The sequence below is a fragment of the Verticillium alfalfae genome, genomic scaffold (genome assembly GCF_000150825.1).
Source record: "Verticillium alfalfae VaMs.102 supercont1.6 genomic scaffold, whole genome shotgun sequence".
NCBI lineage: Eukaryota > Fungi > Ascomycota > Sordariomycetes > Glomerellales > Plectosphaerellaceae > Verticillium > Verticillium alfalfae.
The window spans coordinates 2,041,712-2,053,767 of NW_003315033.1; the positions used below are offsets into that span (position 1 = coordinate 2,041,712).

The window sequence follows — 12,056 nt, forward strand, 5'->3', positions numbered from 1 at the left end:
CTCTCCACTTGAAGGGTGGGTCGCTTGTTCACCCACCTTCGAGAGTTGGCGGGGCGCGTCTTCGGGGGGGCCAGAAATGGCCATCCATTCTCGACCAGGTCCAATAGCTCTTCCCTGCCGACTGGGTAAACCTTTGGGTTGGGCTCCCGACCATGGGGTTCCCAGCGTTCTTTGGGGAGGGAGCTCTCCCCGGTGGCGGGAACCCCCCAAAGCCCGCTGGAATGGCGCGTTGCATGGCATGAGGGCTTTAGGGTTGCTCTGGTTCGATACTGCACGGCTCGATCCGGTGGTGCGCCCGCTGGCAGAGGACGATGCCCGGGCCTGGCGTGCGTGTGTCGCGCTGTTCGAACGACCCCTGATGGGGTCGACATCGCGCCCAGCCATGGCGCCGCCGGCGACGAGCCGCAGGAGGCTGGCCGTGACACCTGACGGTTTGCGGGGCGAAGGCGCGACGGAGCTGATGCTCGAGGCTCTGCTCGCGCTTCGGAGAGAGGTCGTGTCCGGGGGTGGGTTGAAGAGATCATCCTGGAGACCAGGCCTGCGGTCAGCATGGGACTGTGTGCGAACGATCGTCTTGGATCGCGGATCGTCGCCGTTGATGCTGCTGGCAACGCTTCCCCTCTTGCTACCACCCCAGAGGAAATCCTTCCACCCACGGGTGGTGCCCTTGTTGGTGCCAGGATCGGCGTTTGAGGCCAGGGAGAGGCTCGTTGCCCGTATGGTCCCTTCGTATCGGTCTGGCCATAGACGTTCTGAGTCACGGTATCCTGCATGGCATCGCTCATGAGGTCGGACAAGCCGCTCTCGGCTCGGTGGTTGCCTGGTCTGCTTGTTTTATTTTCTGTTTCGACGGCCCTCAGTTTCGTTTCAAGCTCTAGATTCGACAAACCACATTCCAATATGATCTTTCGCAGAGCTCTCTCCCTTTCGTCGGCTTTTCTTCGCAGGAGGGCAATCTGCGCATCTCGGTGCGCCAGGTCGGTGGCAATCATGCGTACCAGCTCCTTTGCTCCATGTCGCTTCACGAGACGATCGAGGTGCTCGTCATCGGCCGTATGGAGCGCGCCGGGTATTTTCTGCGTTGCGATGGGCGAGTCCTCGAAGAGGGCAGAGCGCGCAGATTGCGATGGCCTCGTCGGCAGCGCTGGCGGCGCCGTCACGTCGCCCTCTGTCAAGGTATCATCTGGTAGGCTCAAAGGTGCATCCGACTCGGCAACAGACACGGCGCCTGATGCGGTGCGCGGCGCGCCAGCATAGGCAGTAGGCTCCTGGTCTGCGAAAGGTCGCACTGGTTTGGGCGACTCGGGCGAAAGCGAGGGAAAGCTGGTCAGAGACTTGTCGTCGGCGGCGATGATGGAGCTGGCCGAGCTCGAGACGTGGGACGGAAGGCGCTTGGAGCGGGTCCGGAGGGTCGTGGACCGACTGCTGCTGCGTACTGACGCGACGCTAACGCTGCGCTGGGATATGGAGCGCTCGAGAGGGAGTGATGGAGGTGTCGGCGTTCTTGTTCGTGGTGATGCTGCTGCGACTGCTACTGCCGGCATTGTAGGCGTTGCTTGGGCTGGCGTCGGGGTCGAGGCGTCGTCGTCCATTGTGAGAGGCGGGCGGCGGCAAGCGCCTTGTTCTTCATGATCTGACGGGCGCAGTCTTGATAAAGCGCAATCTTGAAGGAAGAAGCGAACGAAAAGTCAAGAGAGTTCAGTGCTTGGTGGTGATGCAGCCAAGAAGGCAAGAAGAGGAGGCGTTGATGGTGGTGATTCCCCCTGTGATGATTGGGGGGTAAATGGGATGGGGATTTGGGATTGGGCTTGGGGCTTGGGTTAGGTTAGGTTTGGACGGCAATCCAGACAAGGTTGTTCATGCAGATGGCAGCAAGGCTGCAGCAGAAATTACAGGGGGACAGAGCAACCGAGGAAATCCGTGACCAGGGCAAGAGCAGTGCAGTTCGGTGGGCAAGCATGGGCCGCTTGCCCGGCCGCAACTTCCTCTTCCCGACAGAGACAGTGGTCCAGGCGTTCAGGGCTCATACTACATGTAAGGTACCTAAGCAAGCTAAACAGGTACCTAGCTACACACTCGCGGCGCTGGCACCGACCTTCCCTTCCCTTCCTCCCTACCTTCCCTTTGATGAGATCACGACCATATCACATTTCGTCCTCCTCCTCCCTTCCTCACTTCATCTACCACACACCCCACTCCATCCATCACCATTCCGTGCATCTCCATACCGAGAGATTGGATTCCGCCCCTTCGACGAGCAGCAAGAGACGATAGAGAAATTGGGACATGGAGGGCCCGCCCAAACTATCAAGGTCGCTGATCCCCTGCTTCTGCCCGGCCGGGGCGGCTGCACCCGCACGCCGTCCTTTGTCCTCTTCGGGAACCAGAAGACACCATTCCACATTGATCCTCGGACCTCTCACACAGATCAATCCAGGGCGACAGGGAGCAACACTGCAGCAAACAAACGTGTGACTCTGCTCATACACTACCAGAAAATTCGATGCATGAACTCATTAACCCTGACTCGTCATGTCCGCCTCCTCGGAGCCATTCACATCCTGGCATGCCCAAAATTCCAACGCCACGCCGAGACTCCCCAATTGGAGCATCCCGCCCCTTTGTTTTCTGTGTTGTACACCCGTCCCACAATTCATCGTCCACCTGGTCCCCGGAAGGCAAAGTCAGGGAGGGAGGAAGAGGAAGAGGAAGAAAAAAAAAAAAAGTAGAATCACCCTAGCGCCATCATGCTAACGACCCCTGAACAGGCCTAGATACGCCACTCAGGCAAAGCTGTCTTCCGCATTCCATCGACTGCTGTCATCACTGCATTTAGCAGCCTCTGCCTGCTCGTGCGGTCTGGCTTGCTGCTCTCCGCCCTTGCGCGTCGGCCCCAAAGCCCCCGTTTCTTCGGACTGCTGCTGCTGCCCCGGTAGGAGACCCTCCTTCACTAGCATCTCGTACGCTGCATCCCTGGCCAGCGCCTCCCTGCGCTTGACGGGCAGCCCGTCCAGCTCTTTCAGCCGAGCGCAGCACCCGACAAACACCACCTGGTACAGACGGCGCCGCAGTCGTGTCGCTTGGTCCAGTCGGCCCGCGAAAAGTGCGTCCCGCTCGGCATCTGCCTCGGGCAGCATGAAAGGATCCACATACCCCGTGCGATCCACAGGCACCATGCCTTGCAGTGGCGCGTAGAAGCCCTGTGTCATCGGATTGTCCCGCAGATCCAGCTTGCTGAGGTGCGGGAACTCGGTCACCACCTCCGTTACTTGCGTCGAGTTGGCCAGTCGGTTGCCGGCCATGAGCAATTTCTTCAACCGCGGAATGAATCGCAGCGGGCTGATATCCGCAATGGCGTTGAAATTGAGGTTCAGCGATCGCAAGTTCGGCATCAGTTGGCCAAGATTCTCCGGGAGTGACTGCAGCCCGCAGTTTGCCAGCTCAAGAAGCTGCAGATTGAGGAAATCGACCTGCGGCTCGAATTGACCAATGTAGTTGCCCGACAGGAAAAGTTTGCGCACCTCATAGGCGGCTGACAGGAACGCTAGCTCGAGAGGCTCGTCGCCGCGCTGCTCTCTGAGCGATATGCTGTCTAGATACCTTGCACGCGCGAAACCAGTGATTCTGCTAATGCGGTTCCTATCAGCGTGCAGCACGCGCAGGCAAGGCATGGAGCTGATGTCGAGCGATGCCACATCGTTGTCCCCAATGTCGAGATGCCGAAGGCATGGCAGTGGCCCTTCGTTGTTCAAGTCCACAAGCTGGTTGCGCTGCACCTTGAGAGTCTCCAGCGACGGGAGTTGTTCCCAGTTGCGAATCGACTGGATCTTGTTGCCGCACAGGTCCAGCTCTGCCAACCGGTCAAGCTTGGTGCCGTCAAAATCGAGCTCCTCGATCAGGTTGTCCCGCGCTCGCAGCGACAGGAGTCCGTCGTGGAAGTGGAAACCGTCCAGCGATGTCAGCTTATTGTTATCCGCGCGGACGCCTCGCAGGTGAACGAGGTTGCTGAGGCCAGCCAGGCTGCGCAGCTCATTGTTTGACACGTCAATGTACTGTAGATTTGACAGATGGTCCCAGGAAGTCAGCTCCGTCAACAGGTTGCTGGACGCCTTGAGGTGGCGAACCGTCGAGGGCACGCCATCAAGATGTGACAGTGCGTTGGTCGAGGCGTCCAGTGACACCAGTCGCCCGCAAAACTCATCCAGCATGTGCAGGCTCGATAACCGTTTGTCGCTGACGTCCAGTTCCATAAAGTCGTCCCAGTTGGCCTCGAAAGGCTCCACCTCGGTCAGTCGGTCGACAAGGTCGCGGACCGTCATGGACAGCACTTTCTTAGAACCATCACCTGTGACCAAGTGTCGGTCCTGCACCAGGTAGCTAACCTCCAGCCCGAATGATTGGTCCTGATTGTTCATTGTGAACTCGGACAGAGGGCTGAGAGACAGGTTGCCGACGTTTTGGCTGATGATGGCTCCGGCACCGTTGTGAGCGGCGGGCGTTGACACCACGAAGCTGAGGTTCGTCTGGCGATCCTGGTGGCTGACGACACTTGCGTCAGCGAGGATGCTGATCTGTCTGCTCTCGGCATGTGCACGCTCGTTCTGGCTGTCTTCATCCTGTTCGTCGATGCGAGACACTGGACGCGGCGTGAAGGCTTGTCCTTGAACCGCGAGGTTTCGAGAGGCCCTGCGCGTGCTATTCTTGGATCGAGCCAGCAACTTCTTGCGCGCATTCTTCGTGAGACTGCGATACTGGTTATCGGCCTGTTGCTCAACCCATGATCCACCTTCGGCGTGCGAGATGCTGCCCGTGTCGTCCTCGAGACTGTCAAGGTCCTCGGGAACCACGTCGTGAATGATGGATGCAATAGGCGAAGAGAAGGAAATGGTCAGGTTCTTCCTCGACGGCGACACGCGGTTGCGGTCTTCGACGCGCATCTCCTCCTCGTAGTCGTCGCGATCGCTTGTTGGGCTGTTGACCATGCTCTCGAGCTTTGTGAGCTCCTCCTGCGCCTGGGGGGACATGCCCTCAGGTATCGCACCGTTCGGTGACAGGGTGACGTAGCTCTTGCTGCGTTGGGTGCTCGGCGTGCGTGAATAGTCTCCAGAGGACTCGTTCTCGTCGCCACTGAGGATCTGCTGCGAGGGGTTCAGACGCAGGTTCTCCATCTCCCTCGTCATGTCAACGGTCAGGTCGGGGATGCTCGCAAATGGGTCATCCTCGCTGTCTTCGGAAGGCAGAATGTTGTGGATGCGGACAGACTCGGCCCTGCGTTTGACCCAGATATTTTGCTGTTTGTCGAGATACATGCCCGCGACAGACTCAGGAAGCAGATGAACGACGCTCGCTGGCAGAATGGTCTTCTTGGACTCAGAACCCCGTGATGAGCCGGTGGGGATGCTCTTTGTCGAGCCATCCGAGATATTGGATGGGTAGTCTGGTCCGATTGCGTCTTGGTCCGCGGCTGGTCCGCGGCTGATTCGAATGTTAGGCGGGTCGCTGATGATGTCTTCCAAAGAATCAAGGTCGTCGGGATAGGAAACGTCCTGGCCCGCTTGAACCATCTTCTCCACTTCTTGGGCGGCACGGATAGCATCCTGGGCCAGACCCATAGACCGCAAAGACGAGGAGATGACATCGCCCATGTCACTGAGCTCCTGATATTTCTTCAGGTAATCCAGCACTTCGGGATTCTCCTGGCGAGGCGGAACCCTCGTCACCGGCTTGCCGTCGCGGCTTGGTGGCCGGGAAAGAGGCTCCCTTGTTGACTCCTCAAACGACACGTCCTGGATATCAGGACTTGGACTGGCATAGTCGCCTTCTTCTGACTCCTCCACGCTGTCAAGTCCGTTCGGGGGTTTGATTCCGCTGCGAATCATCGCCATGATGGCACCAGCCTGCTCGACAAAGTCCTGCGTCTTGATGGATGGCTTGCGATCAGTTTCAGTGCTTTCATTCCGTTCCATCGAGCCATTCGCCAGCTGCGAGCTGCGCTTTGGAGAATATTGCGACTGCGACTGTGATTGCTCCTGAGGCTGGATCTCAGAGCTCGGGTGTCTTTCGCGCTGCACTGAAGATCGCTGACTAGGCGTTGGCGTACGTGGCCGGCTCATGTGTCGGGCGGCGAGGACGTCAGGGTGGGCCAGCTGCTGGAACCCGCCTGAACGAACCTCCTGGCGCTTACCCATCATGGATTGCATGTACCAATGCGAATCCTGCACCGTTTCAAAGCGCGGCGAGCTGCTCGTGGCCGTAGGCTACATCGGACTTGTGGAGAGTACGTCTTCGCTTGGGGGTGGGATCCTTGGTGGGCGACGTCCGAGGCCGCTTGCCTTCGGAGCCGCTGTCTCGCTTGGGCGTTGCCAGCATCGGTGGGCCCGGTCTGCTGCTGGGCCGGCTGCTGTCGTGATACTGAACGCTGACGCGACTGGAAAAGGAGACTGTTCTGTTGTTTCTTGAGGATGATGGCGTCACACCCTGTTGCCGCCGTTTGTTTGGGATGATGAGGGGTACATCGCCTTGCGGAGATGTAGGCTCAAGATTTAACTTCATGTTGCAGCTAGATGTTACAGGCACACTGACATGGCTTTCATCCTCTTCCGAGGTTGCACCATCAGATCGGAGTGACACATCGCCGAATTTATAACCCTGCAATCGCCTCGGCCGAACTGGCTGACTGATCGACCGCTTGGCATGAATTGGGAGGGTTTGGGTTGTGGCGGGCTGGAGGGTGCCCCCAGACTCTGGCTATAAGCCTGTATTTCTTCTCCCTTTCCTCAGATAGCCCGGATTCGTTTGACGAGTTGTCTTCAAACTGGCTGATGCGGCGTAGGAAGAGTCTGGTTAGTGAACGTGTCGTATGGCCCGAAGAGCTTGAGCGGGCTTCCGCCGTTGGACTGAGGGTTGGTGTCCTGTTTCTCGGGACTCGGAAAGGGTGCGCGAAGCTGAGGCGGCGTCTCAGACGCGAAACGATGGCTGCCGAAGCCTTCCTCGTTAATGCGGATGGTGGGGAATTGCTTGGGGGTGCTAGCTTGCAGCGAGTCCTCCGGGAGCATGTCAGACGTGTCTCCAGACATGCCTGGGCTGAGAAGGCGATGTCGGAAAGATCCCTCAGCAGATCGACCGCCACGCCGAGTGTTCAAGAAACCACCCTGTCGCGCAAATTCATCAGTGTCATCAGTGTCTTCAGACCTCCCGAGATGCCTCTCTGAGGTCGCTGAAGTCGAGCTCTCCCTCGGCGTACGAGTCCCAGCAGCATCTGGTTGATGCGCAATTTTTCCAAACGATTCTTTAGCTGATCGGCCGGTACTTCGACAGGCGCAAAGTCAACCTGGCCGACATTGCCGACCTGCTTCGTGAGCATGATGGGGCTGAAGTCCTCATTACGAACAACGCTCTGTCCGCTGGTTTTCCTTGACGCATCGGTCGGCGGCGCAAGACCATTGGCAGATGCTACGCGCACCGGTAGGCTCTCTTCAGCTATTGAGTCAGCCTGTTGGCTGTGTCCTTGTGTGCTATAGCCGTCGAGGCTGCTCGCATCATACGACTCATCGACCATTTTGTATGTCATTTCACGAGGCTTTCGTGGGCTGGGGCTGGGGCTCCCCTCGACCGCATGCACGACGCTACCTTCTTCGTCGTCATCATCGTCATATACTGGTGTAGTAGGTTCGGCAGGGCGATAGATAGGTGGGCTGGAAGGCATGCCCGAGTGCTGTCGACTGTCATCGACGACAGAGCCTTCTTGTGGTGGGGGGGGAGGCTTGAACATATTCTCTAGCCCGGTAGCCGCGGATTGGAAAAGATCTTGCTGCTCGCCGTAGGGCACCTCCCCATACACTAGACGTCGCTTCCATTCTGGCGTGTGGCCCTTTTTGTTGGGTGATGCGCTGACCGATCGGTGGTTTACCGTGTTATGAACCACAGACCCGGTGGTCGAGGCAGAAAACGTTCGGCTCGCATAGCGGCTATCGGGACCGGCGTCGATCTCGTTAGAGAGTTTGGAGGGTTTGCGCGCAGAGGAGGGAAGATTCCTCTCGTTGGTGCTGCGCTCGCTGAGGATAGTGAAGCTGCCGTCATTGGCATTGGCTGTCGGCGCCGTCTTCATGGGCAGTGGCAACCTGCTAGTCGGAGCCGTTCCATGGGCAACCGCGCTGTTCTCGTTTGAATTAAGTGGAGGGAGTTGAGGGGGCGGCGAGGCATCTGAGCCCGGTTGCGAGGGCCAGTCCTCGGAAAGAGAGTCGAGCCACGCGTGCGCCATGGCTGGTTCGGGAGAGAAGATGGGGATGTCGGTTATAATTTGTTCATGAGGATCGTTTCGCGTGTCGTCGTAGTAGGGAGAGAACGTGTCAAGCGACTTGGAGTCGCGTCGTGGTCATGTGGCAGTCGTGTAGGAGAAAAAAGAACTGATGCAGATAGTGCAGAGTGCGCGTCAATACAGCCAATGCAGATCTTAAAAACACAACTGCTGGGCAAAGAACTGAAGAGTATCGAGAAGTGCTGTTGGTTAGTATCGACGCCACGCTGCCGCTGCGCAACACCGAAAATCTGCAATCTGCAATCTGCAGTGAAGCTCTGGCACGCGAATGTGACAAGAAATGAAGATGGTTGAGGGATGCGCCTGGTCCTGGCGGCTTGTGACGTGAAGGTGGGATAAACAAGACGTCGCTGGTGATTGGGGGCAAGGGTGCCGTTGCTGCGTCAACAATCCTACCTTGTGTGGGGGCAAGGGGCTGTCAGATGTAGCTCACCGGGGCCTCACCGACCTGCCGTGGAAGCCCATTAAACGCGCTATCACGTGTGGACGCGGGGCGCGCGTCTCCCCGTGAACGTGCACTGGCGTCGTGGTTGCATCTCCCTCCACCACGGACAGTATTGCATGCCTCACCTTTCGAACCCCTGTTGCGTCCTCGTTCTGTTTGCGACATTCCATCCATGTGCCCCTTTTGGCTCTGTCATTGCACTTGACATAGCCCTGGCCGCATGGTCCTTGACACGGCTCGTCAATCAGCTCGTCAATGGTCATCTAGACTCTAGAGGGGCCCTGACGACATGGCGGCTGCTGTCCCGCGATATCGTCGCATTGGCGATGAGCCCCTGTACTGCGAAGCCGACCCCACTGAGGCCCTTCATACAGGATCCGACGACGAAGACTACCCCAACCCCTCTGTTCGGAAGTACAAGTACGAAGCTGCCGCCGTGAGGTTTCTAGAGGGCAAGAAGACCTTCATCCTATCAGCAACCCTGCGCGGCCCCTTTGACGAAGCATCAGGCTGGACCAATCCTTGGCGATCCAAAGGCCGCTCCAAGAGTCGTTCGACCTCTTCACACACACCGGGTAGTGGTGCATCCTACTCCGGCATCTCGCACTCCGTAGCCAAGCTGCGTTCGATACGCCACTCTATAGAGGATTCCTTCACTCAAAAGGCCACAGCCCACGCAAGTTCTTCCTGTCACCTACCGAGTCCGGAGAGTCTAGATCGAGCTATACAACACCCATACCTTGACGAAGATGAGCTGGTCAAGCTCGAAAGCTGGAGGAGCAGGGTCGGCCCGGCTAAACCATCTATCGACAGATTTTGGGCGCCTCACCAAGTTTCCTTCGACTCGACCATGCTCCGCAAGCGACGTGCCCAGGACCCCGGCTGGCTCAAGAGGAGAGCCCCCAAGCGCCATCGTACTGACGGTGACATTGACGATCTCGACGACCTTGACACTGCGTCCATATTAGTGCAAGGCTTCGGCATGAGCCAAAATATACATCAGCCTATTCTTCCACCACCTGAGGCTGACGTCGAGGACGAACTCAATAACGACATGATGCACAGTTTTGAGAACCACTTTTCACCGGGAAGGAAATCGCCTACGCGGATCGGAATCCTCACCTCACCAACCAAGGCAAACGGCGAGGCTGATTCAGATGACGAACTGTCCGGGCCCAGCCAATCCTCCCAGAAGCCACGCACCTGGCGAGCAGCGTCAAGCCGGTCACAGGTCTCGTCTCGCCGGCAGGCTTCGGAAGCTAGAAGCGTTCAGAGTAACGCCAGCCGCCGGTTCATCCGACAAGGCACGGCGACGCCAACGGCAAAGACCGTGCCGGTTGTGGACAAGGACGAAGCACCCGAGTTTGAAACACAGCAAGACGACAGCTTTGTATATCGCGCGAGGCCAAAGAAGAGAGCTAGTACACCAGGCCCTTTGCCGGCACAGCAACTGACATCACCCTTGAGCTCGGCTCCTGACGACATTTCGGACTTCACTTCCCTTGGATCGCACGAGCACGACGCACCGTCTGTTAACAATAACGTAGCGATGGAGCTCTCATCCGCAGCGGAAGAGAAGGTGGACCAGGCCAATGCTGAGATTCCATCGGCAGAACAGCCGCAGTCGCAGCAAACAGCCAGACTTCCACAAACCGATGACGAACAGGCTTTGGGCAACATGATCGACGATGTGAGCTTGAACAGCTCCGACAGCGAATTTGATGACGCAATTTCTGCTGATGAAGTCATACCATCCTCGCAACCGGCATTCGACTCGAGTACCCTGATTGAGTCTACATTTCTCGAATCTGCAAAGCGATATTCGAAACCTGAGAGGACCGCTGTACAGAGTATTGAGAATGATGACACTGTGTGTATGGACGAGAATGAGCCTGAACAAACATTGGAGGAAACTACAGCTTCGGAAAAGAACAAGGAATCAGATCAACCGCCAGAAACTCGCGATGGGCCAAGCGTGTCACTCCAGCCAACCGTGCTGGCGGTGGCAAACAAAGCAATCACCTCAGCAGCTGTTCAGGCACAAGAATGTGCCGCAGATGACGTTGTGGCGAAGTGCGACATGGAAAGCCATTTGACAACTAACCATTCAGGCCTTCCGGTCGTTGAAGCTTCCTCGTCCTTTGTTGAACGGCACGAGAGCGCTATAAGATCGGAGGAATGCTCAGAACGAGCTCGCTCGCCTGTGTCTTCAATAGAATCTCAGACCGAGCGGGCTGTCGAAGAAATGGCCGATTTGGATAGCCTGACGCAGTGTCACGAAACCCCCTCAGGCGGAACATTTCCTCCCTCACAGCAAAGTCCCTGGAATGGAGGAGATGTCACCCCAATGCAAGCGACTGTCAAGTCGCACACTTTCGTGGGCCTGCTTCAAGGCGGAAGCCCCGCTCCACGAGGTTCGCAACAGACCCCTTGGAAGGTCGATGAAGATCACACACGTCCAGCCCTCATAGACGCTGCATATCCAGACATGATACCAAAAGAGACCCCATCGACACCGTATTCTGGACTAGACCAACTGCGCAAGGCGGCCATGAGTGCGTTCAAAACGGCTGGTCTTAGCATTATGGGCTCTTTCACGCAAGAAGCACAGAACTTGACCGAGCGGGAGGCGGATTCGACAGTGTCGGGGGAGACAGGCAGCCTGCATACTGCGCCCTCGACGCCACTTCCGAGGCAGGAAGAACCGGTTCTATCGACTGTGCCATTCACTCTGAAGCCTTTCGCCGACTTCACGTCGCCTGAGCAGCCGGCCCCGGCGCAAGTCACGCAGCGCAAGGATTTCCGGCGGCCACTTGCCCAGCACGCAGAGCATCCTTCTAGACGCGAACCTCAACCCGTGGGGCAGCTCACCGCGTTCCAACAAGCGTGTTTCTTGGGGAATCCTGCCCAAGGAGTCTGCAGACGCCAGCAGCCGCGCCGACGAGACGCCTACCTCGGCGCGCCGGGCTGTGTCTCCGCCACCAGAACAGGCGCTCGACGACCTGCCGACGAGCCAGATTGACCCTTTCCACAAACACTTTTCCGTCGTCAAGAAGACGGTCAAAGGTCACAGGCATCGCATCCTGCCCACGGCATCACAGCAGGTACCGCGAAGTCCGTCGCCCATGGCCATGGCTGAGGCGTTTGTCATCGCAGATGAGCTCGGCCACCAGGGCCCAGGAACACGCACGGTAAGCAGCGATGGTGCGGAGCAGGACGATGATCACACGCCAGGTCACGTGGAGGACAATGGTTCGGACAGCGGCGATGATGTCGCTGACGTGCTGATGAATC

General features: G+C 57.8%; 4 protein-coding genes across 4 annotated transcripts in view; 1 reads left to right on the top strand and 3 right to left on the bottom strand.

Moving 5' to 3' along the window:
- VDBG_05749 (small G protein signaling modulator 3) overlaps positions 1 to 1,592 on the bottom strand; it is a gene marked incomplete at both ends in the record, with an annotated part of 3,206 nt that extends 1,614 nt beyond the window's left edge. The window contains 2 exons of the mRNA XM_003004590.1: positions 37 to 752; positions 890 to 1,592. Of these exons, the coding sequence (XP_003004636.1) occupies positions 37 to 752; positions 890 to 1,592 (1,419 nt within the window). The remainder of the gene's footprint in view (positions 1 to 36; positions 753 to 889) is intronic.
- Positions 1,593 to 2,783: 1,191 nt separating this feature from the next.
- VDBG_05750 (conserved leucine-rich repeat protein) lies at positions 2,784 to 6,200 on the bottom strand (the record flags this gene model as incomplete). The annotated part of the gene is made up of 1 exon (XM_003004591.1): positions 2,784 to 6,200. The coding sequence occupies one exon, from the start codon at positions 6,198 to 6,200 to the stop codon at positions 2,784 to 2,786; it is 3,417 nt and encodes a 1,138-aa protein (XP_003004637.1).
- A 609-nt stretch (positions 6,201 to 6,809) lies between these two features.
- On the bottom strand, positions 6,810 to 8,260 carry VDBG_05751 (conserved leucine-rich repeat protein; the record flags this gene model as incomplete). Its single annotated transcript, XM_003004592.1, has 2 exons — positions 6,810 to 7,151; positions 7,244 to 8,260. The coding sequence occupies 2 exons, from the start codon at positions 8,258 to 8,260 to the stop codon at positions 6,810 to 6,812; spliced, it is 1,359 nt and encodes a 452-aa protein (XP_003004638.1).
- A 791-nt stretch (positions 8,261 to 9,051) lies between these two features.
- VDBG_05752 (predicted protein) lies at positions 9,052 to 11,784 on the top strand (the record flags this gene model as incomplete). Its single annotated transcript, XM_003004593.1, has 1 exon — positions 9,052 to 11,784. The coding sequence occupies one exon, from the start codon at positions 9,052 to 9,054 to the stop codon at positions 11,782 to 11,784; it is 2,733 nt and encodes a 910-aa protein (XP_003004639.1).
- Between the last annotated feature and the right edge of the window lie 272 nt (positions 11,785 to 12,056).